The sequence below is a fragment of the Piliocolobus tephrosceles genome, chromosome 6, assembly GCF_002776525.5.
Source record: "Piliocolobus tephrosceles isolate RC106 chromosome 6, ASM277652v3, whole genome shotgun sequence".
In the NCBI taxonomy this organism is placed as follows: domain Eukaryota; kingdom Metazoa; phylum Chordata; class Mammalia; order Primates; family Cercopithecidae; genus Piliocolobus; species Piliocolobus tephrosceles.
In genome coordinates, this window is record NC_045439.1 from 54,882,163 (window position 1) to 54,909,200 (window position 27,038).

Sequence of the window (27,038 nt, forward strand, 5' to 3'; positions counted from 1 at the left end):
GAAAAAGGAAAATAAAACATGAAAAGGAGGAATCATCAAAGAAATACTTCAAGAAAATTTCCCGGAACTGAAGGTTTGAGCTTCCAGATGGAATGGACCCATTGAGTCCCAGCATAGTGGATTACCACAGAGCCACACTAAAACATCCTATTTTGAAATTTTAGAATATTATATTAAAAGACTATTCGAAAATCTTCCAGAGGGGAAAGAAGAGTTTGCAGTTCAAGGATCGAGAATCAGAATGGTATTGAACTTCTTAAATTGCTGCACTAGAAATGGAAGGAAATGGAGCAGTGTTTTCAGAATTCTCAGCGGAAATGACTAGAACCTAGAATTCTGTACCCAGCCGACTATAGCTAATTGTGAAAATAAAATTAAGACACTTTCAGATGTGTAGGACTGCAAAAGTTACCTATTCCATATGTCCTCTTGTAGGAAGGTGTTAGATAATGGGCACAAGGGAGCAATAAAGAAGACGATACTGGAAAACAGGCAAAAGGACCCAACACAAGAGAGGGAGTAAGAGAATCCTAAGGATGGCAGTTGTGCAGCAGGCCAGGTAGCAAGAGTCCATCTTAGAGCAAATCAGAAGGCACTGTAGAAATGTTTACAAGAAGATGGATTTGGTAGTATACTTGATATATTTGAAGTATTGAGAGAGTTAGAAAATTGTGGAAGAGTTTAGGAAGAAATTAGGAAAAAACTTAAACAAAAATTTTAAAAAGATAGTTATAACTATAGTGAAGAAGTTGCTCAAAAAGGGAAAGTGGCCATTCTGTACCAAATAGCTCATCTGTAAATAGTATTTACTGTGTCAACAAAGTAAATACTAGGTATTGATCTAATAAAAGTTAGAACTATATTGGGAGAGTTGGGATGGGACGTGTTTACATTTGTGGAGCTGAGTTTCAGGAAAGAGAGATGATTTGTCATCTTCCACAGTAGGAAGTCAACAGATAATACTAAAACTCATTATATACATTAAGTTATATATGATACACACACACACGTATGAAATAAAGAGTTGAGATAAAAGAAATAAGAAATAAGAAAGGGCTTGTCCTTTGGGAATTGTAAATGCAGTAGAGGGTGGGGGAGTGGCTATTTTTCTTAATATGCCTTATAAAATTATTGTTTTCTTTCAGTGTAAGTTTGATTAAAAAACCTAACCCAGAAATAACATACACAGACACATACACAAATAAAACCGAACATGAAAATTGTATGGTGCATTCATATTCTCTTCCCTACTACTAGAAAGAAACCACCACAAATTTGTTGTATGTTATATTCTTAAGTAAAACTCATTTTCTACTCCCTCTGAATTCTTCTCTTACCTTGAATAGAATAGACTTTTTATAACTTCTTTTAACTGCCTGCATTTTCCCAACTAGTATCCCTGTGAAGCATTTTTCTTTAAATGTAGTAGAACATAAAGGAGGGTAGGATAATATTCAGAATAGAAGTTTACACAGAGTCACACAAACTAATTTTCCCTGTCTTCCAACTCCCTTTATCTCTTCTTCAGAGCACAGAGCAGTCATGGAAGCTGCTTTTGTGTATGGGACTGCATACCAATTTGTCTTAACCACGGAAATTGCCCTTTTGGAAAGTATTGGGTATGTATAAAAAGCATATGTCAAAATTTAAAGGTTTTTTTTGTTGTTCACTTATTTCACATTACTTAGCATTTCCATTATACTCCCACAGCATAGGCTTAGATAAAGGAATCATAGCTGATGTGAATATATAAATGAAACCTGAAATCCTCTTTATTACTATTGTCTGCTGTATTACAGTCTTAAAATATACAGAAGTGATGTTAGACTAAGGTAACGAAGGCAGTGTGGATAAGCCACGAGATGTGAGTGGCCAAGTGGGATATCTTAGGAATGAATCTCCTGCGGTGATCAGATGGGGGGGATAAAATAACAGCTTGCAAAATGAAGCTTCAGAAATTCTTTGTGAGACTTTTGTAAGTTACTTTGTCATAATAATCTTAAATGTATTTAGGTACAGTTTTTGAAGAGAACGTTTGAATGTTTATTTTTCTTGTCTAGTTTACAATTTTAGGTGGAAGCCTATTTTCCACACTTTTTGGCTGGGCAACCTAGGTTTAAAGTTTTCTTTGTTTTTTGTTTGACTTCAAAATGCTCTTCAGGAAAATTAATCCAAAACAGGGCAAAATGGTGATTGTATGACCTTTTAATGCCATCCAAGAGTTTTTAATGAGCCCTTCTGCTGACCTCTCAGGAAACAGCAGCTATATGATATGCCACACACAGAGATGTTTAAAGCCCAGATGTTTTACAGCTCTACATTTAGAGGCTAGTGCATAGCAAACTGATAAGGTGAAATGACTTTTGAGGAAAGGGGAGTAGGGAGAGAAGAAAGTTTCTACAAAGAGAAGTTATATTTTTATTGCTCTGTATGACATTGACCAGCATTCCTTTTTCCATTAGTCTCTCCTTATTGACCTGTCTCATTCTGCTGGTTCTCTCATTAATGAGTTGAATAAAATGGATGCATACTCACTGTTTGTCTGTACTGCTGATTTCCCATCCTGGAATAGGGGAAGCCTTGTTATTCTCCACACCACAGTGATTGCATGCTAGCCCCACCATTTCTCTGGGGGTTAGTTGTTTGTATTCTCTCATGTTACCAGCCTCTATATTTTTTAGTTAATGAATAATTGCAAATAATAGTGTTATTAAAGCATAAAGAGGTGGTTATTTATTGGCAAGGTATAGGTCCTATTATTTTCCTTACACATCCTGTTCAGTAAGTTATACTGCACATATATATAGTATATGTGTGTGTATATATAGTGTGTGTGTATATATACACTCACAGAATATGTATATATATTCTGACCTAAGACTAAGGCATGGTATTGTTCTGTAAGATTTTTTTTGCTTTTCCCATTTTTTAAATGGGAATTTAAAAATGCACAGTTATCTTCTTATCCTGTTTTTCATTTGCTTTGAGTATATGATGTATTGGGGAAGTTTGGATTATCATTTCTTCATAGGTAACAAGATGGTGATGAGTCATCCCTAGACCTGAGGTGACAGGGAGAGACTATAGATTCTGAATATAGTGGTGCTGTGATATCACTTCTGGATAAAGTAGTTGGCTATCTCCTCACAGAAGTGAGGTGAATACATTCTTTCTTTCACTTGTTAATTCTTTCATTCAGCAAATATTTATTGAATGCTTTCTATGTGGTGTAACACTATTCTAGTTTCTGGCGTTATAACATCAGTTAAGACTAGTATATTAATTGCTGTATCATATTGGATCTGAGTGTGTTTGAAATTATTTATTAAGAAAAGCATTTATGATACTTAGTAAAAGATAGCATGCCATAGACTCCAGTATTTTCTGCTACTTCCCTATATTCCCTTCCTAAAAAATCTGTGGGCCAAGAAGGATATTACCCATGCCCCATAAATGTTATAATCCATTAAATCAGAGGTGGGCACCTGACCTAGGGCCAGCGAATCCATTGGCTTACTTGAGCAAATGAGAGAGATGAGAGATCCTCTCTCCCAGGAACTTCAAATTGGAAATGGAAAAGCTGGATTATACAGCAGGGTAGCTGTTCTGCTCACAGGAATGTTTTGCCCACTTGTAAGTAAAACAGAAAGATGTCTTCCCAGATTGAATTGACAGCTGAAAAGTGTTAATGGCAAACGAAGGTCCCTGAACTCTTCCTGTTCAGGTCTCTACATTTATTCTCTAACTTTTCTCTGATCCAATTATTTGAATTTTCCTTACATTCTGTGAGATTCTCTTATAAACTTCAAATAAGTTTCACTGTTTTTGTTTTCTATTATCTGCAAGCAAATGATCCCTGATAAAATAATTTTCCAACATTATTCTGTTGTTTCAGAGGCTGTGATTCAGAGTCCAGCCTTAACTAGGACCTCCTGCACCTCAACACTTTCCTTTCAGCAGTATGTGACTATTCAGGAATCTCCTCAACAAGTTATATGCTTTCATTGCATCTTAGGTTTTGTTTGAAATGCTCATTTGTCCTATCTTATTGGAGGGGTCATTCTCTCCCTTTTTGTTTTTTAAGCTCTGCAATAATCTCCCTTTTCTTCCCCTTCCTTCTCCTTTCTAGTTTGAAGCAGAAAGAAATATTTCCTTGTTCCTTGTAGTATTTTTGCATATTATAGCACTTACAAACTACATTTTAATTGTTTGACTGTCTCTCCTTCAAGAATGTAATTGTCTTATTTACCTTTATCTGTTGTGTTTAGCACAGGGCCTCACCCATAGTAGGGATTAAGTAAATCTTTGAGTGACTATTTCTTTAATCATTGAATTGATTAGAAATTACTTTGCAATTAAATTTGACATCAGTGAACCTTGTCAGCTCAGTTTAAATATGTCTCAAGAATTAAAATAGCATTTTAAAAATAAATTTTTGTAGTATTTTGCCAAACTCTACTAATGCCATATGGATATTTCTAAAATGCTATTTTAATTTTGGCAAACCTTATCTCCACTATAAGTTTATCTTTGAATTCTCATACTGAAGAGAATGCCAAAGCTCAAATTATAAGCCATATTTGCTGAGTTTTGTAATATTTCGGATACAAACTCACAAACTCCCACAAACTGTCACATGGTTTCTATTTTAGACTGTTTTGGCTGAAGTTTATTCAAAACAGCTTCGGGTTTAAATTAAATTTAGAAAATTTGCGTTACAAAGCTCCATTTAGCATAGCTCTAGAAAAGCAACTATATTTGAAGATAATCTCATTGTCCGCAAGGTGACAGCCTTTTATGGAAGAAAGATTATAGTCTTGCCTATAACCTATTATAATTTAGAAACTACCACATTAAAGAGTTTAGAAAAAAAAATTGTTTATACAACTCACGTGGTTTGTTCAGATATTAAGGTTAATTTTCTTTAATATCCTATATCTTGCTTTTTGCCCAAGTTCATTTAATTTTATACTCTTTCAGGCTTTTACTAAAATAATAATTCAAAAGCATGAGACTTAAGACAAAATTTATTGTTACATCTTTTTGGATGGTAGAAGGATCACATATTGAACCTCATTGAGTTAATTAATTTTTAATTTATAGCTCTGAGGATGTGGAATATGCACATCTCTACTTTTTTCATTGTAAACTAGTCTTGGACTTGACGCAGCAATGTAGAAGAACACTAATGGAACAGCCATTGACTACACTGAACATTCACCTGTTTATTAAGACAATGAAAGCACCTCTGCTGGTATGTGTCTTATTTTATATTTTTATTTGCTTTCTACTCCCTGTATAATTGCAAAAGGTATGTGTCTTATTTTAACATACATAACATGTATTAAGTTTTGATTTACAGATGCATGTTTTACTAGATGAATGACAGTTATATCTTTTCCTTTTTTCCCCCTCATTTTGAGGGATTTAGGAATAATTCCTTATTAAAGGCAGAATAGAAAATAGACTATCCATTAAATGACATTTTAATACCTTCATATATTATTGCATTGAAACCCAAATAAAGCATTGTGTAAGTGAAAATATTCTGTGGTAGTAATAATGAACTCTGGGTCTTGGTGAGCACTCGCAGATCACAAGACCACGCATCATGGTTAAGAAAAGACCTCTTTTTTTTTTTTTTTGAGACAGAGTCTTGCTCTGTTGCCCAGGCTGGAGTGCAGTGGCACAATCTTGGTCCACTGCAAGCTCCGCCTCCCAGGTTCATGCCATCCTCCTGCCTCAGCCTCCTGAGTAGCTGGGACTACAGCCACATGCTGCCACACCCGGCTAATTTTTTGTGTTTTTAGTAGAGATGGGGTTTCACCTTGTTAGCCACGATGATCTTGATCTCCTGACCTTGTGATCCACCCACCTCAGCCTCCCAAAGTGCTGGGATTACAGGTGTGAGCCACCGCACCTGGCCAAGACCTCTTTTATGAATGCTTTGATCACTATTTTAAAAATTGGTAGATACTAGGACCTAGGATTTCTGGTGCTCCAGTTTCCTTACCATTAGCCTGAAGGAATGTTGTAGAGACACTAGGTGATGGTGATCAGCAAACTGTTCTCTCTGAAAAGTTGAAGGGTTGTGCTGAGCATATATAAAATCTTCAGTAGATCTTCTCATTCAGTATGTCTTTTTTAAAATATAAAAATGATGCATGTGTATTATAAGTAATCCAAACATTACAGCCAAGTTTGAAGGAAAAGTTTTAAGAAGTCATTTAATCCCTTCACTCAGAAGTTAACTTTAGGTGAGCCCCACACCTGTCATCTTTGCACCCACATGGATGCATAGAGATAGGAGAATGAATGGATTAATGGACATGTCATATCATGTGTACTACTTTATAGTAAGATGTCTAATCTTGAGTTTAATAGAAGAAAATTAAACTGGTGTGAAACTAGAGGGATTATGGAACTTTTGATAAGTGTTTTTCATCAGTAGAGGGCTCTTTAAGGAATATTGTCTCAAGTGTTTAAAATGGTTATGAAAGACATTAAGAAATTGAAATCATTATATTTTAAAACTTTGTTTCCATTTTAGATAGTATTGACTTTTTCCTACCTGTGAAAGATGAGAAAATTAGCTTCATATGTTTATTTCCATCTCAGCTCCCTTGTCCTTCTGATTTGTGTTCATTTTGTTCTTTGAACATTATCAAGGTCTATGATATTTATATTCAGTATACTCTGTTTTGTAAGCATAATTCCCTCTTCTTAAAAAGCATTGCTTCTGCACTTAAATAGATTCAGAGCTCGCCACCCCAGTTTTATGGGCTTTATTCCTTAGTTCTTTTTTTTTTTTTGAGACAGAGTCTCACTCTGTTGCCCAGGCTGGAGTGCAGTGGCGCGATCTTGGCTCACTTCAAGCTCCACCTCCCGGGTTCACACCATTCTCCTGCCTCAGCCTCCCGAGTAGCTGGGACTACAGGCACCCGCCACCACACCTGGCTAATTTTTTTTGTATTTTTTAGTAGAGACGGTGTTTTACCATGTTAACCAGGATGGTCTCGATCTCCTGGCCTTGTGATCCGCCCACCTCGACCTCCCAAAGTGCTGGGATTACATGCATGAGTCACCATGCCCGGCCATTCCTTAGTTCTTTAAGTGACTTTTTTCTGTGGTTGGATTTTGACTACAAGCATTTTTTTTTTTTTTTTAAGAAAGCGGTTTAAAGGTCTTTCTTTCCTTTCACATTGGGAGAATACCCTCTGAATTTGTTTTAAGCTTCCATACTAGCATAGAGCAGAGATAAAGAGAAAGGACAGTTCATTGTATGGTTCTTCACTATTTCCCTCCAGGTTCACTTCCTTCTCTTCGACTAGTGGAGTATTATTAAGAATTCTTAGGATTTTGTCTTTCAGCATTGAGGGTAAGATTAGGACTCATACCTAGCTTTACTAAAAATCTGTTTTTATTTTACTACAACATTCTGGCTTGAAGTTGTGCCCTTTCCTAAAGTTTCTGCTCATGAATTTTTTTTTTTTTTTGGCTGTATTTCAAAACTATTTTTGTTTTTGTAGATAGATAATAAGGAGGAAGATTCTCTGATCTTATTTCACTTTACGATGCTTACTAGGAATTATGTAGCATTAATTTTGAAATTAAAAAACCAAAACTTTGGAAACTTTCTATTGACTTAAATTAAGTGTGGTTTTTACCTGAAAGCATAACATGGCAAAAAATTTAGGCCATCATTTATATTGCATTCTGTAGGAACAACAGCCCCTTGAAATACACATTTTATAAAATACAATGTGAATGGTACTTCCTAGAATTGTGCCATGCAGGTGACCCTATTCTAACTGCTGTTCACCTAAAAGGAATATTAAATTGTCAATCAAAGTCTGAAGTAGGGTTTGCTTCAACACTTTCACAGGATAACGCATAAGCGTTTTATTTGTTTTAACTTTTTTTCCTAGACAACTAGGGAACCTGGATATAGGATTCAGTCAGAGGCTCCAGAAGCCCTGGTAGACACTGAAATAGGTAGGAATGACCAGTAGCATGAAGCCAAGAAAGATGTGAAAGGCTGAACTGAAGATCAGTGCTGAATTGGAAAGCTAAGCTGAGAATTCAAACCTTGATGTCAGCCTAGAAATACCTGGCAGAGTGAGGCCTAGAAGCACAGATTCGTGGACTTTCATAGACCAGAACAGAGAAAATGAATGTAGAGTACAGAAAAGGAGACAAAGCCTCGAAAGATTCCTTGAGAGTATTGGAGGGTGGCTAAGGTCTTACCCCAGTGGAATTAGGAAGGTGTTAGAATCCTCAGCTGGTTTGGTCACTTTTATGTTTTAGTACTTTAAACATTTGACCAAATCAGTGTTTGAGGTTGTTTTTTGTTCTTAAATAATACATTTGAGGTTTAAAAAACTTAGTAACCTCAAACCCTTTTATAGGAAATACCTCTTAGACCAAAATTTGTTCTAACTGGGTTATATCCTTTGATGGTATAGTTAACTGGAATGAGATAGAGAGGTCCTGAAAGTTCGTACCTAAATTTGTTGACTTCTTACAGGTTCTTGTTAGTAGCTGACTTCATAGTTGACTTTGAATTCATGTTTCTTGCTTTATTCTTATTCTCTCATAGTACCACTGAAGCTCATTTCCCTACCTCCCCCGCTTATCTTAGATATTATTCTATATACAAGCCCTTAGGGTTTAATCATGGTTGGGTTTTGTGTGTTTAGTAAGATGCTTTGCAAATTAGCCTGGGTTTCTGGGTTCAGGATCTGAAATAATTTGGTATGTTTATAAAGTCTTTTTATAAACTAATAAAAATGGAAAGTAGGATTCAGGCTTTTTTGTAAACTGCATTGTGTCTGATCATTGCAATTACATGTATTATTAGTTCACTTCTAAGCATATGAAAATAGATGCAGATTTCTTTTGTGTGTGTGTTTATTGCTTTTTTTTCTTTTAGGTAAACAGGGTACTTGGACACCTAATTGTAGACATATAACACAACTATGTCTTATACTCATGGGAGGTGTGTCCTTTTGATCATGTCAAACTGAGCATAGAGTTTTTAAGTGAATTTCAATTTTAAATAGGTTAAGTAAGATTCTGCCAGATATGGAGTTGTTTTAGATGTATTATTAAGGTTCCCAACAGTGAACACAGATGGGAAAATGGTTCAATTATTGTCCTGTTGGCAAATACCAAGGACATTTTAGAATGCTGATGATTTTCTCCATGATAGATTCAGCTTACATTTGTAGATAGAAGAAAAGCTTTTATCTGAATTCCAAGAAGAATTCTCAAGTGTAAATATCTGATAAAATGTTAAAAAATCGGTAAGTGTACACATTTTTAATAATTTCTGAAATTTTTACATTATTTTTTGTTTGTTCATCTAGCTGTCTGTCTCAGACAGATTCAAGACACTTGGATTAAATTAAACCTACTCTTTTATGTAGGAAATTAGAAAGATGCTGTTATGATTTATTCATTTAGCTCTTATTTCTAGAAAACTTATGTGGCAGTGTGCAATATTGTACAGCATAGTGTTTCCTAACATGGTTGTTTTAGAGCCTTTTTTTCATTGTTGTAAAAACCACATAAGATTACTCTCACAACAGTGTTAAAGTGTGTAATACAGTATTAGCTGATGTACGTTGTTGTACAGCAGATCTCTGGAACTTTTTAATATTGCATGACTGAAACTCTGTACTCATTAAACACACAACTTCACATCTCCCCTCTACCTGACCCCAGTCCTTGACACCACCAGTCTACTTTCCATTTGTATGAATTTGATTGCTTTAGATACCACATATACACTGAGTTATGCCATATTTGTTTTTGCAGTTGGCTTATTTCACTTAGAATAATGTCCTCACAGTTCATCCATGTTGTAGTGTATGTTAGGATTTTATTCTTTTTTAAGGCTGAATAATATTCCATTGGATGTATATACCGCATTTTATTTATCCATCCATCCATTGATAGACGTTTAGGTTGCTTCCACCTCTTGGCTACGGTGAGTAATGCTGCAGTGGACATGGGTATTCTCTGAGATCTTGTTTCTCATTCTTTTGGAAATATACCCATAAGTGGGATTGCTGCATCAAATGGTAGTTTCATTTTTAATTTTTGAAGAACCTCCATATACTCAGCCCTCTGTATCTGTGGATTCTGCATTCTTGGATTAAACCAACTGCAGATAAAAAAATAATTAAAATCCAATACAAAATAAAAATATAACAATAAAAATAATTCAAAATTAAATTATGGTATACAACTATTTACATAGCATTTACATTGTATTTGATGTTATAAATAATCTAGAGATGATTTTAAGATATACAGGATAGAGTGGGTAGGTTATATGCAAATACTATGACGGTTTATATAAAGGACTTGAACATTTGTAGATTTTGGTATTTAAGGGGCGTACAGAAACTGATTCCTTATGGATACCCAGGGATGACTGTACTGTTTTCATAGTGTCTGCACCATTTTACAATCTCACCAACAGTGCACAAGGGTTCAGTTCTGTATATCTTCACCAACATTTGTCATTCTTTTCTTCTTGCTTTTCTTTCTTTTTTTTTTTTTTTTGATAGTGGCCATTCTAAAGGGTATGAGATGATACCTCATTGTAGTTTCGAGTTTTATTTTCCTGATGATTAGTGATGTTGAGCATTATCTCATATGCTTGGCCATTTGTGTATCTTCTTTGGAAAAATGCCTATTCAAGTCTTTTGCCCATTTAAAAAATTGAGTTATTTGTTTTGTTATTGAATTGCGGGAGTTCTCTATGTGTTCTGTATATTAACTCTTTATCTCATATATGGTTTGCAGACGTTTTCTCTCATTCTTTCAGTTGTCTTTTTACTCTGTTAGAAGTTTTAGTTTGTCTATTTTTGCTTTTGTTGTTTGTGCTTTTGTTGTCATATCCAAGAAATCGTTGCCTATTTCAATGTCATAAAACTTTTCCCCCTATGTTTTCTTTTAGGAGTTTTACTTTCAGGTCTTATGTTTAGGTATTTAATCCATTATGAGTTAATTTTTGTATATAGTGTAAGATAAAGGTCCATTTTCATTCTTTTGCATGTGGATACCCAGTTTTCCCAACACCATCTATTGAAGAGACTGTCCTCTCTTTACTGAGTGATTTTGACATCCTTGTCAAAGATCATTTGACCATATACACGAGGTTTATTTCTGGGCTCTCTGTTTTGTTATGTTGGTCTATGTGTCTGTTTTTATGCCAGTACTAGGCTATTTTGATTACTGTAGCTTTGTAATATATTTTGAAATCAGAAAGTGTGAGGCCTCTAGTGTTGTACTTCTTTCTCAAGATTGTCTGGGCTGTTTGAAATCCTTTGAGATTCCATATGAATTTTAGGATTGTTTTTTCTATTTCTGCAAAAAATACCATTGGGAGTTTAATAGGGATTGCATTGAATCTGTAGATTGCTTTGGGTAGTATAGACATTTTAATAATATTATTAAGTCTTCTAATCCATGAACACAGAATGTCTTTCCGTTTATTTATGTCTTTTGAATTTTCTTTCAGCAATGTTTTGTAGTTTTCAGCATAAAGGTATTTTGCCTCCTTTTGAAAATTTATTCCAGAGTATTTTATTCTTTTTCAATGCTACTGTAAATGGGATTATTTTCTTAATTTTCTTTTTGGATTGTTCATTATTAGTGTATAGAAATGCAACTGTGTTTGTGTGCTGATTCTCTGTCCTGCAAAATGGTTCTCATGGTTTTCTGGTGTGTGTGTGAGTGTGTGTGTGTGTGTGTGTCATCTTTAGGGTTTCCCACATATAAGATCCTGTTACCTGTGAACGGAGATAATTTTACTTCTTCTTTTCCAATTTTGATGCATTTATTTGTTTTCCTTACCTAATTGCTGTGGCTAGGACTTAGTTCTACATTGAATAAAAGTGTCAAGAGTGGGTATCCTTGACTTGTTCATGGTCTTAGAGGGAAAGTTCTCAGTTTTTTTTACCGTTGAATATGATATTGGCTGGGCTTTTCATTTATGGTCTTTAATATCTTGAGGTAATTTCTTTCTATTCCTAGTTTTTTGAGAGTTTTTATCATGAAATGGTGTTGAATATTTTCAAATGCTTTTCCTGCATCAATTGAAATGACCATGTGATTTTTGTCCTTTGTTCTGTCAATTTGGTATACAGTATTACATTAATTAGTTTCTGTATGTCAAACCATCCTTGCATCGCAAGCATAAATCCCACTTGCTCATGATGAGTGATCCTTTTAATGTGCTGCTGACTTCAGTTTGGTAGGTTTTTTTTTTTTTTTTTCTTATTTTGAGACAGAGTCTTGCTCTGTCACGTAGGCTGGAGTGCAGTGGTGCAATCTTGGCTCACTGCAACCTCTGCCTCCCGGGTTCAAGTTATTCTCCTGTCTTAGTCTCCTGAGTAGCTGGGATTACAGGCACATGCTGCCATGCCCTGGCTAACTATTTGTATTTTAGTAGAGATGGGGTTTCACCGTGTTGCCCAGGCTGGTCTTGAACTCCTGAGCTCGGGCAATCCGCCCGCCTCAGCCTCCCAAAGTGCTGGGATTACAGGCGTGAGCCACCACTCCTGGCCCAGTTTGGTAGTTTTTGTTGAGGATTTTTGCCTTAATATTCATTAGGGATATTGCTCATACTGCTCTGTAGTTTCCTTTTCTAGAAGTATCTTTGACTTTAGTATTAGGGTAATGCTGGCCTCATAAAATGAGTTTGGAAATATTCTCACCTCTTCAAATTTTTGGAAGAAGTTAAGAAGGATTGGCATTAATTCTTTAAATGTTTAGTTGGATTTTCCAGTGAAGGCATGTGGTCCTGGACTTTTCTTTTTTGGGAGGTTTTTGATTACTGATTTAATTTTCTTACTAGTTCTAGATCTGTTCAGATTTTCTATTTCTTAACGATTCAGTCTTGGTAGGTTATATATTTCTAAGAATTTATTTCTTGTAAGTTATCAAATTTATTGGCATATAATTGTTCATAATAGTCTTTTATAATCCTGTTTATTATATCATTTTTGAAAGTTAATTTTAAGTAATTTTAGTTATTTAATAGTAATACATGAATTGTAGAAAAATATTGGTAGTTGCACCCCAATGCAGGAGTGTTTCTGTCACTTTTATATCTAACACTAATTTCTATTTATATTACATATTTTATTTAGTTATAATTTTTATACTTCTACCCTATGACTTTCTCTGCCTATCAAGGATGTTTGTGATTTTGTTTTTTGTCAAATGGAATGGATTATAACTTCATAGTTAGGCTGGGTGCAGTGGCTCCCACTTATAATCCCAGCACTTTGGGAGGCTGAGGTGGGTGGATCGCTTGAGGCCAGGAGTTTGAGACCAGCCTGAGCAAAATAGGAAGACCCCATCTCTACAAAAACATAAAAAATTAGCTGGGTATGATGGTGTGTACCTGTAGTCCCAGCTACTTGGGAGGCTGAGGTGGTGGGAGGATCACCTGAGCCTGGGGAAGTCAAGGCTGTAGTGAGCTGTAATCATGCCACTGTACTGCAGCAGGGCAACAGAGTGAGACTCTGTCTCAAAAAAAAAAATTCATAATTAGGAAACTCACAAGATTTTAAAAGAATTATACCAACTTGTATGGTAAGACACAGAAATAGCACAAAATGATATATGTACTTTATACCTCCAAATTTTTAGGGGCAGGAAAAGACTGAGAAATCTACTCAGCTGCAATCACAGGCTCCTTTTTTTGTTTTTTGTTTTGTTTTGTTTTATTAAAAAAAAAAAAAAAGACGAGTTGGAGGGCAGACCAAGGCCTAGACTTTGTAACCAAGAGTCTCAAGTTCAGGGAACAGGACTGAGCCCTAGTCAAGGAACTGGCAACATATGCCTGAACAAACCTCAGAGTTGTTATAGACCAGTGACTATCGTGTGCCTCCATTTTTCCCTGCTTCAACTAGGAGTGTATATAGTGGTTATACTATGCCTGTCCCATCATTGTCTTTTGGTCTTTTGTGTATGTATTGGGGAAAATGATCTGTCTCTTTTTTTTTTTTTTTTTGGAGACAGAGTTTCTCTCTGTCACCTAGGCTGGAGTGCAGCAGCGCAATCTTGGCTCACTGCAGGCTCCGCCTCCTGGGTTCACTCCATTCTCCTGCCTCAGCCTCCTGAGTAGCTGGGACTACAGGCGCCTGCTACCACGCCCGGATAATTTTTTTATATTTTCAGTAGAAACGGGGTTTCACCATGTTAGCCAGGATGGTCTCGATCTCCTGACCCCATAATCTGCCCACCTTGGCCTCCCAAAGTGCTGGGATGACAGGCGTGAGCCACCGTGCCCAGCTGATCTGTCTCTTTAGTTCACAGGTCTTCAGATTGAGAGGAATAGTTTTCAAGGAGCTGTATGCAAAGGACTTACCTGCACCTGGAACTAAATGTAGATGATGTATTACATTTTGCACAGATCTCAATCAAAGCTTGATGGGATGAGGCTTTAGGAGTCTTGGAGAGAGGTGTGTATTTTATACACGGAAGAGCTATGAGTTGTTTTAGCCAGGGGGCAGACTACTGCCGCAGTAATCCCTCCCACATACAAAAATAGGTTCACTTCTTTCTCCAAGACTCATGAAGTCCAACAGTACCTCCCATCCCATAAGCTCCCCTTATCATGTCACCTTATCCCTGTGCCTGTGGAATGGTGGAGTCTGTGACTCCTCTGCCTGAACCTGGTTGGGCTTTTGTAACTGCCTTGACCAACAGAATGAGGCTAAGGTGATGATATATGACTTCATATATCATTAATGGCTATATTTCACAAAATGTCATGTGCTTCTGCCTTGCTCTCTTTATTTGCTCATTCTTGAAAACCCCCATCTTATTGTTAGACTAAGTAGCCTTAGGAGAAGCCCACGAAGAGGAGAATCAAGGCCCTTAGACTACAGCCCTGGCTGAGCTCCTGATAGTCAGCAACAGCTTGTTAGCCATGTGTATGAGCCATCTGTAAAGTAGAATCTTCAGCCTCCAGTTGATATAGCCTACTGATGCCACATGAAGCAGAGATGAGCTTACACATATTTGAGCAAAAGAAATGATTCTTGACATTTTAAGGTACCAGGTTTTAGGGCACTTTGCTACACAGTGATAGTTGCTCAAAGCACACCCCTCAAGTGATCGCATTTGTTTCTGTGGCATTAACTGCACGGATTCTCAAATCTGAATTTTCAGGTGACATATTTATTTGGAGCTCCCACCCATATATCTAACTGTTAATTAGATGTATCCCTCCTTAAGCACAACACATGTGACATTAAGGTATTGTCCTTCACCACCACTGGTTCTTTATTATTTTGGTTATCTTACTTTCCATTCATTGATGGCAGACATCTGGGAAAACATTCTTAATTCCTACATCTTCCTGCATGTAATTTTACATCTGAAATCTCATTTGAAAGCTGACAGAGTGATATTTTAAAATATGATCATGAGTTCATGCAATTTGTAAATGGCTTCACTTTACTTACACAATAAAGCCCCATTTTCTTGGCAGGATATTTGTGGCTTTCAATGATCTGGCCCCTTGCCAGATTTCTAGCCTTGCTGACTATTCCTCCTTTTTGCTTTATAATACTGAATTACTAATAGTTCTCCGAATACACAAGGAAAAACAAACAGTCATTTTTACTCCTTCAGGGTATTCCCCTCATCTAGGTTTCTGGCAGAAATTAGTTGCTTGTGGTTGTAAGACCCAGGTTCCTGTTTTCTTGCTGGCTGTTGGACAGTGGTTGTTCTCATTTCCTACAGGCTAATCTCAAGCCCTTGCCACATGGCCCTCTCACAACATTGCAGCTTGCTCCTTCAAAGCCAGTGGGAGAATCTTACTTGAGTGTGCTACAACAGACTCCTGTGTAATGTCACCTAACCAAAGGAATGGCTATCCCACTGGTCCTATTGACACTCAGGGGAGGGGATTATACAAGATTTGTTCACTAGGGGGTAGGAATCTTGGGAGCTGTCTTAGCATTTTGTCTACCTATGGTAGACAAAGTTCAGGGAACAGGACTACCTATGGTAGACAAAATAACTTAAGAGTACTTAATAACTCAAGTTATTGAGTACTCTCTCTCTATATATTATATATCTATAGATATATCTATCTATCTACATATCTGTACTTACCTATGGTAGACTTCTAAGATAGCTCCCAAGATTCCTATCCCCTGGTGATAGGAATCACTTTGAGAGGCCAAGGTGGGTGGATTGACTGAGTCCAGGAGTTCGAGACCAGCCTGGGCAACATGGCGAAACCCCATCTCTACAAAATATATAAAAATTAGCTGGGCGTGGTGATACATGCCTGTAGTCCCAACTACTTGGTGGAGGCTAAAGTGGGAGGATTACCTGAACTTGGGAGACAGAGGTTCAATGAGCTGAGACCCTGTCACTATACTCCAGCCTGGGTGAGAGAACAAGACTCTATCTAAAAAAAAAAAAAAAAAAGGTTCAATTATTAGAAAGTTTGGGAGAACTTCCTTTGTATCTGCTTTTATCCACTCTGTTGGTTATTCAGTGGGCTCTTTCAATCTGACAACTCGTGTCCTTCAGTTGTGGGAAAATTTTGTGTTTATTTTAGTAATGATTTCTTCTATTTTCTCCCTTCTCTTTTTCTGTGACTTGCATTATTTAGATGTTAGACCTCTTGAACTAGTCCTTCAATTTTATTACCTTTTTTTCTCTATCTTCCATCTGTTTCTGTTGTGCTTTCTGGGAGATTCATTTAACTTTATTTTTCAATTCTTTATGGATCCAGTTTCTTCCTATCTCCTTGAGGTTGTCTATGGTGGTTTCTAAACCTTTCTTCTTCCCATATAGTCTGTATTTTCTCTATGTTATTTATTTTTCTATGTGTTCTAGTCTCTGTCTTTCATGTTGGAGGCTTTCCTCAGGTGTTTGTTAATCCTTGGATGTCTAATCACAATTTAGAATTTGAAACTAAAAGCTGATTGGAAATTCTAACATTGGTGGGACTTGGTGACTTTTAAATATGTATGTATACATATGTAACAGTGATATGTTCACATCTTATTTCTTCATTAATCTTCTTTTTTAATTTTTATTTAATTTTTTCTTTAAAAAAAAATAGAGACAGGGTCATGCTTTGTAGCCCAGGCTGGTCTTGAACTCCTGAGCTCAAGTGGTCTTCCATCTTGGCCTCCCAACGTGCTGGGATTACAGGCATGGGCCATTGTGCCTGACCTTTTCATTAATCTTCTTAGTTTCTTACTATCACAATGGAATGATGAGAAAACAGAACAAAAACATCAGTCTTTGCAAGTCTCTGACAAAGAGCAGAGACTTCAAGACAGTTGGGGTTGGGGGAGACTTGAGAGATGTGGCCAAAATAGTACTGACTCTCTTTGGCTGACTGGGCTGAGGAGGGTTGGGAAGGTGAAATGGTGAGAAGGTGGCACCATTGTAAGCTGTGTTTGACATTTCTGCCCCATGATTGATATGTGTCTGATCTTCACAGACCATCCCATGGGATTTCCCAGTGCCTTCTGGCCACCTGGACACATGACACCCCACCTGCCTGCCTAGTTCAAATGTCCTGGGAATGCCAAGCAGTGCTAAGATGGACCCTGAAGCCAGCTGTGCTGGGTGGCAGCAAGAGAAGAGAGTGGAGGAGGGGCAAAGGCAGGCAACACTGTTCCGGATTCTCACACATTCTCTGTGTGAGAATTCAAGGAGTGTGGTTGAGTCTTGTCTGGGAGACATCTATGGTGGAAGGTGGAGAAGGTGCAGGTAGCAGTGGCAGAAGTCCACGTCTCTTAGGCAGTAAGCAGACTGAAATGGTGAGCAAGGCCGAGCCTAGAGCTCCATAGAGTAATTTGGCCTGGCCTGCTTTTTGGCGAATCCCAATGTCAATATCTTTAGGCTTTTGGGGGTTACTCAGTCCCCAGAAAAGGATACAAGTAAATTCCAATTGAGGACAAAGGCCTGGCTGCTGGCATTCTGGGAACTAAGTGGAAAGAGAGCTGGGATGAGGCGAACGTCTCAATATTTGGTTACTTAATCTCCCTGATTTCGGCATGGTGTCCACACTGTCAGCTGTTCCTAGATTTCTGCTGGTGTGGGGAGTGACAGTTGTTTAAGCTCATAGAGTTGGGGAGGGGAATCTAGGGATCTAACTACCTCTCAAAAGCTTTGACACATTCCTACTTATTTTGGAGCCTTCCTGCCACTTCCCTTCCAATATTTCCTTCCCAGGTCCAGACATGCCTGACACCGACAGTTCCTGAGCAATTTTAGGATCCTGTAGTTAAAACGCAGTTTTCCCTCTAATGACTTAGGGTTTTGCCTTGTAGGATCTCCTAAGTGAGCTATTATTCTGACTTCTAAAATTGTGCTACCATTTCTTCTCTTCCCTTCCTCACATACGTGTGTTTATCTCTTTTAAAAATCCCACTGCTGTAGTTTTCCTGGGAGTTCTGGAGGGAGTGAAATTAGATGTGTGTATTTAATTTGCTGCTTTAACTCAGATGTTCCTCATTGTTTTGTAATATGTCATTATATGTTAAATTCTTATATGAAAAAGTTTATTCCTTAGTTATCTGTTCTGTTTCACTTGAAATATTTATCAAGTAGTCCCACACTGTTTTATTTATTGTTTTTGTTTGTTTATAATATGTTTATTCTTTATGATTATAATTTTTGGTTTAACTTCTTATAAAATCTATTAGTTTTATAATGCCTAAACTTATAGAGGTCCAGACATGATGGCTCATGCCTGTAATCCCATCACTTTGGAAGGCCAAGGCGGGAGGATCACTTGAGCCCAGGGGTTCAAGACCAGCCTGGGCAACATAGGGAGACCTTATCTCTACAAAAAATTAAAAAAAAAAAAAAAAAAAAAAAAAAACTAGGCACGGTGGTGTGCATCTGTGGTCCCAGCTACTCGGGAGGCTGAAGTGGGAGGATTGTTTGAGCCCAGAAGGCTAAGGCTACAATGAGCTGTGATTGTGCCGTTGCACTCCAGCCTGATGAGAGAGCAAGATTCTGTCTCAAAAAACAAACAAACAAAACTATATAGGTACATTGGAAGCATTAAATTCAGGAAATTAAGAGATCATTTCTGTTATTGTTGGATTATTTTACAGACTTTTTTAACTTGTGACTTTATTAATAAGAATTGGGAGAATTTGAATCCAAATGTTGTAATATTATTATCACTTTTTTTTTTTTTTTTTTTAAATGAAGACTGAAGTTGCTGAAGATCCTCAACAAGTTTCAACTGTTCATCTCCAGCTAGGCTTACCACTGGTTTTTATTGTTAGCCAACAGGCTACTTATGAAGCTGATAGAAGAACTGCAGAATGGGTTGCTTGGCGTCTTCTGGGAAAAGCAGGAGTTCTGCTCTTGTTAAGGTATCTTAAACATCAAATATTTATTATATTTAGCAGAACACTAATAGTTTCCATGTTTTAAAATTTGATAATTTAATCACTTATAAGTAAACTCAGATCTTTAATAGATTCCAATATAGTTAGAACTAGTTTCTGTGCTAAAATCTGTACATTCATTTATGGTTGATTAAAACTTAGAACTTAAAACCTTGTTAAATTAAGATGGAGATTAAGATGGAGACTAGAAGATCTGGTCTATATTTGTGTGTAAAATTTTTCAGTCACTAAATTGTAATATTTTTTCATAATTTTTAGTATAAGAATATAGTTCTGTTTTCTATTGACATCCTGGGTGACTATTAGTCTTCACATTAGCAACATAAAACATTTATTTCCATTTTGAAAAAGGGACTCTTTGGAAGTGAACATTCCTCAGCATGCTAATGTGGTCTTCAAAAGAGCAGAAAAGGTTAGTTGTTTTATGTATTGTTCTACAATATCTGTTTATTTAAAGAAAGCTAATATATGTGGTCGTAAAGTAATATATTTTATTATAGAAAAATCTGTAAATTATAATTGCTCGTATTCAAAGAAAATTGCTGTTAACATTTTGATGCTTTTATCATGTGTCAGTCTGGTTTTTATCCTATGTTCACATGTTTATATGTATTTTTTTTTTTTTTTGAGACGGAGTCTTGCTCTGTCACCCAGGCTGGAGCGCAGTGGCCGGATCTCAGCTCACTGCAAGCTCCGCCTCCCGGGTTTATGCCATTCTCCTGCCTCAGCCTCCCGAGTAGCTGGGACTACAGGCGCCCACCACTTCGCCCGGCTAGTTTTTTGTATTTTTAGTAGAGACGGGGTTTCACCGTGTTAGCCAGGATGGTCTCGATCTCCTGACCTCGTGATCCGCCTGTCTGTATTTTTTTAATAAAACAAAATCAGGATTATGCTAGATATCCTGCGTTTTGTTTAAAATAATATTGGGCTGGGCATGGTGGCTCATGCCTGTAATCTAGCACTTTGGGAGGCTGAGGCAGGTGGATCACTTGAGCCCAGGAGTGCAAGACTAGCCTAGGCAACATCAGGAGACCCCATCTCTACAAAAAATTGGCTGGGTATGGTGGTGCATGCCTATAGTCCCAGTTACTCAGGAGACTGAGGTGGGAGAATCACTTGAGCCCCAGAGGTTGAAGCTGCAGTGAGCCGTGATTGTGCCACTGCACGTCCACCCTGGGTGATAGAGAGAGACCCTGTCTCAAAAAAATAAACAAGATAAAACAGAATTCAAACCATAGCAGTGATGAAAGACAGAATAGTGATTACTTTTGGGGGATGTTAATGACAGGAAGAGCAAGAAGATGGCCACTGGGTGTGCTGGTGATGTTCTGTATCTTAATCTGTGTGGTGGTGATACAAATATGTCCACTTTGTAAAAATCCCTCAAACTCCATACTTAAAATTTTTGTTCTTTTCTGTGTTAATGTTATACTTTAATTAAAAGGCTTACTACAAAAATTTCTGTGAATCTTTGGAACAAATTAAGTTTAATTTTGATTCCTCTACTTTTTAAGTTTATTTTATTTCTGTAGAAATCAAAATTGCTTGTTTTGAATATAATGTTAAAAAATGAAGATATGTGATAGCAAAGAACAAACATACTTAGAGCTCATAGCTTTATTCCAATATAGAGTTACAGTCAAGGATACTTTGCTAAAATAATCTGTTGGCTTAAAATTTCATATTTTAAAAGCATAACAGTTGGGCGATAGTAAAATAAATCTTAAGTAATATTTTTAATATTAAGTAATATTGATCTCAGTAGAATTTGGTATTCTTAAAATAACTGGGAGCACATAGTAATTTAATGTTGTTTATAGCTAAACAGGAAATTGAACTTATTAGTGGAATTAATTTAGATGAATATTGTTTTGAATATTTCCATGGAATGTTGGAATAATCAATTTTGATTTGCTCTATTTGCAGTAAAATTATATATATTTCCATTTTATAAAGAGGTAGAAGTTGCTGTTATATGTGAAATGTTTTACGGACTTCAATATAATGTGGTTGTGACAAGAAGAAAGTGAGGCTTTCAGCACCTTTTTTGTCATCTTTTTCAGTATACCCATTGTCTTTATAGAAGGTATGCTGTAGATGCTTTTCTTTTCATAGTAATTTTGGAGTTATATTTCCTTTTACGTTTTGCTAAGTTTTAGAATTGAAGTTCAAAGGCTTAGTTTTATTTTAGTGTCAAACAAGTAAAACTTGTTTTTTTTCAGAGTCTTGCCCTGTCACCCAGGCTGGAGGGCAATGGCACAATCTCGCCTCACTGCAACCTCTGCCTCCTGGGTTCAGACGATTTTCCTGTTTCAGCCTCCCAAGTAGCTGGGATTACAGGCATGTGCCACCACACCTGGCTAATTTTTGTATTTTTAGTAGAGATGGGGTTTCACCATGTTGGCCAGGCTGGTCTGGAACTCCTGACCTCAGGTGATCCACCCACCTTGACCTCCCAAAGTGCTGGGATTACAGGTGTGAGCCACCACACCTGGTCCAAGTAAAACATTTTTATGTCAAAATAGTTTGCTATATTCATTTTTAAAAAATTAATATATTTCTAGGGAGTTCCACTGGAATTTTTGGTATTACATGATGTTGATTTAATAATATCTCATGTGGAACATAATATGCACATCGAGGAAATACAAAAAGATGAAGACGATGACATGGAAGGTCCAGATATAGGTAATGTGTTATGATTCTCATCCCTTCCCCATCCTGCCTAGCACCCATAAAGTCAGTGAAATTTCCAGTGAATTAATTTTCTCAAAGAATGTATTCAGATTCAAGACTCTGTAAAGAAACCTGGCGGAATTTATTTTGAATCACTTTTTTTTGTTTTGTTTTTTGTTTTGTTTTTGAGACAGAGTCTCGCTCTGTCGCCCAGGCTGGAGTGCAGTGGCGCAATCTCGGCTCACTGCAAGCTCTACCTCCCGGGTTCACGCCATTTCCTGCCTCAGCCTCCTGAGTAGCTGGGACTTCAGTTGCCTGCCACCGCACCCGGCTAAGTTTTTGTATTTTTAGTAGAGACGGGGTTTCACCGTGTTAGCCAGGATGGTCTCAATCTCCTGACCTCATGATCCGCCCGCCTCGGCCTCCCAAAGTGCTGGGATTATAGGCGTGAGCCACCGCACCCGGCCCTTGAATCACATTTTATCAAGTTGGTTTGTTGAAAGATGTAAGGATGCTATATTTTGTTTAGTGTATTAGCATTTACTGTTACATATCAGGCTTCAAACTTCCCACGTCTGTGCCTTCATCTTCCATATCAGTTCTTTCAGCCATTCTGGACTAGTCCATGTTTAAAAACTCTACTTAGAAACTACAACATGATAATTCACTGTTACTATTTTTATTAGGAAATGGAGTTCTAATAAATATTGTTATATTTGTACTTGTAAATAAATCCAATTGTTAATGGTATAAGGAGTAAATTTCAGTAACATTTTAACACTTCTTTTAAACAGTTATTTCAGTTTTTTTAAAAAATTATTGCTTACATTTATGAAGTATTGTATGGTTTTTAAGGCTTTTTCCCACATATTATTTACTTTGATTGTATGGTCTGAGTTAGCTGATACCACCTTCATTTTGTACACAATGAGTCTGCATTTCTTGAGTTCAGTGATCCGCCCAAAGTCCCACAAGTGGCAAGTGGTGGGGCCTGGGCTAGAACTCAAGCATCCTGAAAAAAAATCTTACTTATTAATGACAGTCAAGAATACTTCACTAAAATAATCTAGTGGTATAAAATTTCATATTTTTAAAGCAACAGTTGGGCAGTAGTGAAATAATTATTCCTGATACATCTTTCATAACATTAATTCTCTTCTGTAATTGTTTATTTACTTTTTTCTCTTCTCCACTAGTCTATAAATGTTTCTAAATCAAGGATTATGTCTTGTTCATTTTTGTATACCATATAGTAAATATTTGAGTGTTTTATATAGTACCATTATAAGCTCCAAGAAGGAAGCAATTTACATATCATTTTCATGAGCTCCATGCATTGTGATCAAAATCTATATTATAAATTTAATAAGAGCTTTCACTGTTACCATGACCAGTTTCTTGGTTTGAGCGGAGCTCTGGTTTCTTTTCCGATATGCAGGGGTTAGAATTGCTTGTGTTCCTCTCTGGAGTTCTCAGTGGGCTTGTCATTACATAAGCAGACCTGTGTTCTGGTCTCTTGTTTCCTCACTTATTCCTGTAATGGTTCCTGTATTTGAACCTTCAGAGTTGGAGGACTTGTCCGCAGTCTCAGTTTATTTGATTCCTGTCTTCAGTGGGAGTTGCCTGTTTGAAGATTTCTTTGTGGCCAAAGCCCCTATATTGTTTCCTGACTCAATGGCCTTATTTACCCTCTGATGCTGCCTTATCTTTCTGGTTTTTATTTTTATTTTTTCATTTGACCAACAATAATTGTACATATTTGTGAGGTACATAGTGATGTTTCAGTACATACAATGTATAGTGATCAGGTCAGGATAATCAGCGTATCCATCATTTCAAGCATTTTTCATTTCTTTGTGTTGGAAACGTTCAATAACCTCCAGCCTGTTTCTAGTATTTCTTTTGCAGCTTTGCCTTTTTTGTTTATTTTTCATCTTAACTTCCTATTATCAGTAATCCATATTGGCCCAGAATGTTATATGGTGTTGTGCCCATGTATAATTCTTCCCCCTCCGTTTGTATCACTCCTGTTTACAAAGGAAAACTAGATGAGGGGTAGGAAAGAATTTATTACCATCTTTGAATGTAAATCAGAGACAGGTGTGCCCCAGAGAAATCAGCAAAATGGAATCAGAATGAAAAACACTGGTTCCACAAAAGGACAAAAGAAAAGAAGCCTGTGTTCCAGCCTGGGCAACATGACAAAACCCTATCTCTACAAAAAATACAAAAAATAGCCAAGCATGGTGATACATGCCTGTAATCCCAGCTCCTTGGGAGGCTGAGGTGGGAGGATCGCTTGAGCCCAGGAGATGGAGATTGCAGTGAGCTGAGATCGTGCCAGTGCACTCTAACCTGGGCAACAGAGTGAGACCCTGTCTCAAAAAAAAAAAAAAAAAAAAATGAAAGTAGTGTGTATATTATTAATGAATAGGTGGAAGGTAGAGCTGAGGAATGACTAAATTTACAAGTGATGGTAGCTTATTAGAATATAAGAAAAGAGGGAAAGGAGGAAAAAGAAGCAGAGAAGACTGACAGGAAAATGAAAATATATGAATAACAAGAAAAAAATATGGTAAATAAGAAAATAGGCCTTTGCCAATTTTGGTATTGAGAATGTAATTTTTTAGTGTCATGGAATTTGGTGCTTAAACATACCTTAAAGTTATATAGTGCAACTCTCATGCTTCACAAGAGTTGAACATTGAGGCCCAGAGAGCTATGTGATTGACTAGAGTCGTACAGTTAGAAAATGGTTGAGGTTATGTCAAAATCCAGATCTAGAATTTTAATTTATAGTATGGTCATGTGTCTCTTAACGATGAGGCTACTTTCTGAGAAATGCATCATTAGGTGATTTCATTGAGCAAACATCATAAAGTTCACTTACACAAATGTACATGGTGTAGCCTATTACACACCTAGGGTATATGGTCTAGCCTGTTGCTCCTAGGCCACAAACCTAGGCATGTTACTGTACTGAATACTGTAGGTACCTGTAACACAGTGGTAGATATTTATGTATCTAAATGTGTGTAAACATAGAAGAGGTACAATAAAAACACAGTATAAAAGATAAAAAATGGTACACTTGTGTAGGGTACATACCATGTATGGAGCTTACAGGACTGGAAGTTGCTCTGGGTAAGTCAGTGAGTGAGTATAAAGGCCTAGAACATTACATTATTGTAGACTTTATAAATACTGTACACTTAGGCTGTACTAAATTTATGAATTTTTTTCAATAATAAATTTGTCTTAGCTTACTGTAACTTTTTCACTTTATACATTTTTACAATTTTTAAAAACATTTTGACTATTTTATAATAACGTTTAACTTAAAGCACAAACACATCATAGAGCTGTACAAAAATATTTTCTTTTTTTATATCCTTATTCTATAAGCTGTTTTTTCCACTTAAAACTTTTATGTTTTACTTTTTTTTTTTTTTGAGACGGAGTCTCGCTCTGTCGCCCGGGCTGGAGTGCCATGGCTGGATCTCAGCTCACTGCAAGCTCCGCCTCCTGGGTTCACACCATTCTCCTGCCTCAGCCTCCCGAGTAGCTGGGACTACAGGCACCCGCCACCTCACCCGTCTAGATTTTTGTTTTTTTTTTTTTTAGTAGAGACGGGGTTTCACCGTGTTAGCCAGGATGGTCTCGATCTCCTGACCTCGTGATCCGCCCGTCTCGGCCTCCCAAAGTGCTGGGATTACAGGCTTGAGCCACCGTGCCCGGCCCCTATGTTTTACGTTTTAAACTTTTCTCTAAAAACAAAAACACAAACACACATCAGTCTAGGCTTATACAGGGTCAAGATCATCCATATTACCTGCTTCCACTTCCACACTGTGTCCCTTTGGAAGGTCTTCGGGGACAGTAACAAGCATGGAGCTGTCATTTTCTATGATAATAATGCCTTCTTTTAGAATGCCTCCTGAAGACCTACCTGAGGCTGTTTTACAGTGAACTTTTTATTTTATAAGTGAAAGGAGTACACTCTAATGATGAGTATAGTAAATATATGAACCAATAATCTAGTCCTTTATTATCATTGTCAGGTATTATTTACTGTATATAATTGTATGTGCTATACTTTTTTTTTTTTTTTTTTTTTGAGACAGAGTTTTGCACTTGTCACTCAGGCTGGATACAGCGGTGCAATCTCGGCTCACTATAACCTCCACCTCCTGGGTTCAAGTGATTCTTCTGCCTCAGCCTCCCAAGTAGCTGGGATTACAAGCATGCGCCAACATGCCCGGCTGATGTTTTGTGTTTGTAGTAGAGACAGGGTTTCACCATGTTGGCCAGGCTGGCCTTGAACTCCTGACCTCAAGTGATCCACCCACCTCGGCCTCCCAAAGTGCTGGGATTACAGGTGTGAGCCACCATGCCCAGCCTTATGTGCTATATGACTCACTGTAGGTTTGTTTACACCTGCATCACCACAAACATGTGAGTAATGTGTTGTGCTACAACATTACAGATGATAGGAATTTCTCAGCTCCATTATGATCTTAAGGGACTACAGTTGTATATGTGGTCCATTGTTGACTGAAATATCATTATGGTGTGTAACTGTATTAGAAATTATGTATATTGTATAAAGAACAATACTATATATATTGTATAAAGAACAATACTTTAGTTCCATGAATGTATTGTCTTCTTTCTGCCTTCTTTCTTTTTAATGTGTTGTTACATAGAATTATGAACATACCATAAAGGAGATAGAATAATAGAACAAATTCTTGTTATCCATTACTCGGCCTCACATTATCAAACCATGGCTAATCCTGCTCCAGTCACCCCCCACCTCTTATTGTTTTGTAGCAAATCCCAAACATATGATTTCATCTGTAAGTATTTTCCTGGAGGCCGGGCGCAGTGGCTCAAGCCTGTAATCCCAGCACTTTGGGAGGCCGAGACGGG

The 27,038-nt window shown here is 37.1% G+C and overlaps 1 protein-coding gene across 4 annotated transcripts in view; it reads left to right on the forward strand.

The window, feature by feature from the left end:
* The window catches only part of TXNDC16 (thioredoxin domain containing 16), a 119,942-nt gene that overhangs the window by 33,144 nt on the left and 59,760 nt on the right, over positions 1-27,038 (forward strand). For all 4 annotated transcript variants that reach the window (XR_002733745.1, XM_023222621.1, XM_023222622.1 and 1 more), the window contains 5 exons: positions 1,529-1,619; positions 5,104-5,254; positions 19,228-19,394; positions 19,782-19,842; positions 21,995-22,118. Coding sequence is in view for 3 of the 4 variants with exons in the window: in XM_023222621.1 (XP_023078389.1) it covers positions 1,529-1,619; positions 5,104-5,254; positions 19,228-19,394; positions 19,782-19,842; positions 21,995-22,118 (594 nt within the window). In the remaining variant the exon portion in view is untranslated. The remainder of the gene's footprint in view (positions 1-1,528; positions 1,620-5,103; positions 5,255-19,227; positions 19,395-19,781; positions 19,843-21,994; positions 22,119-27,038) is intronic.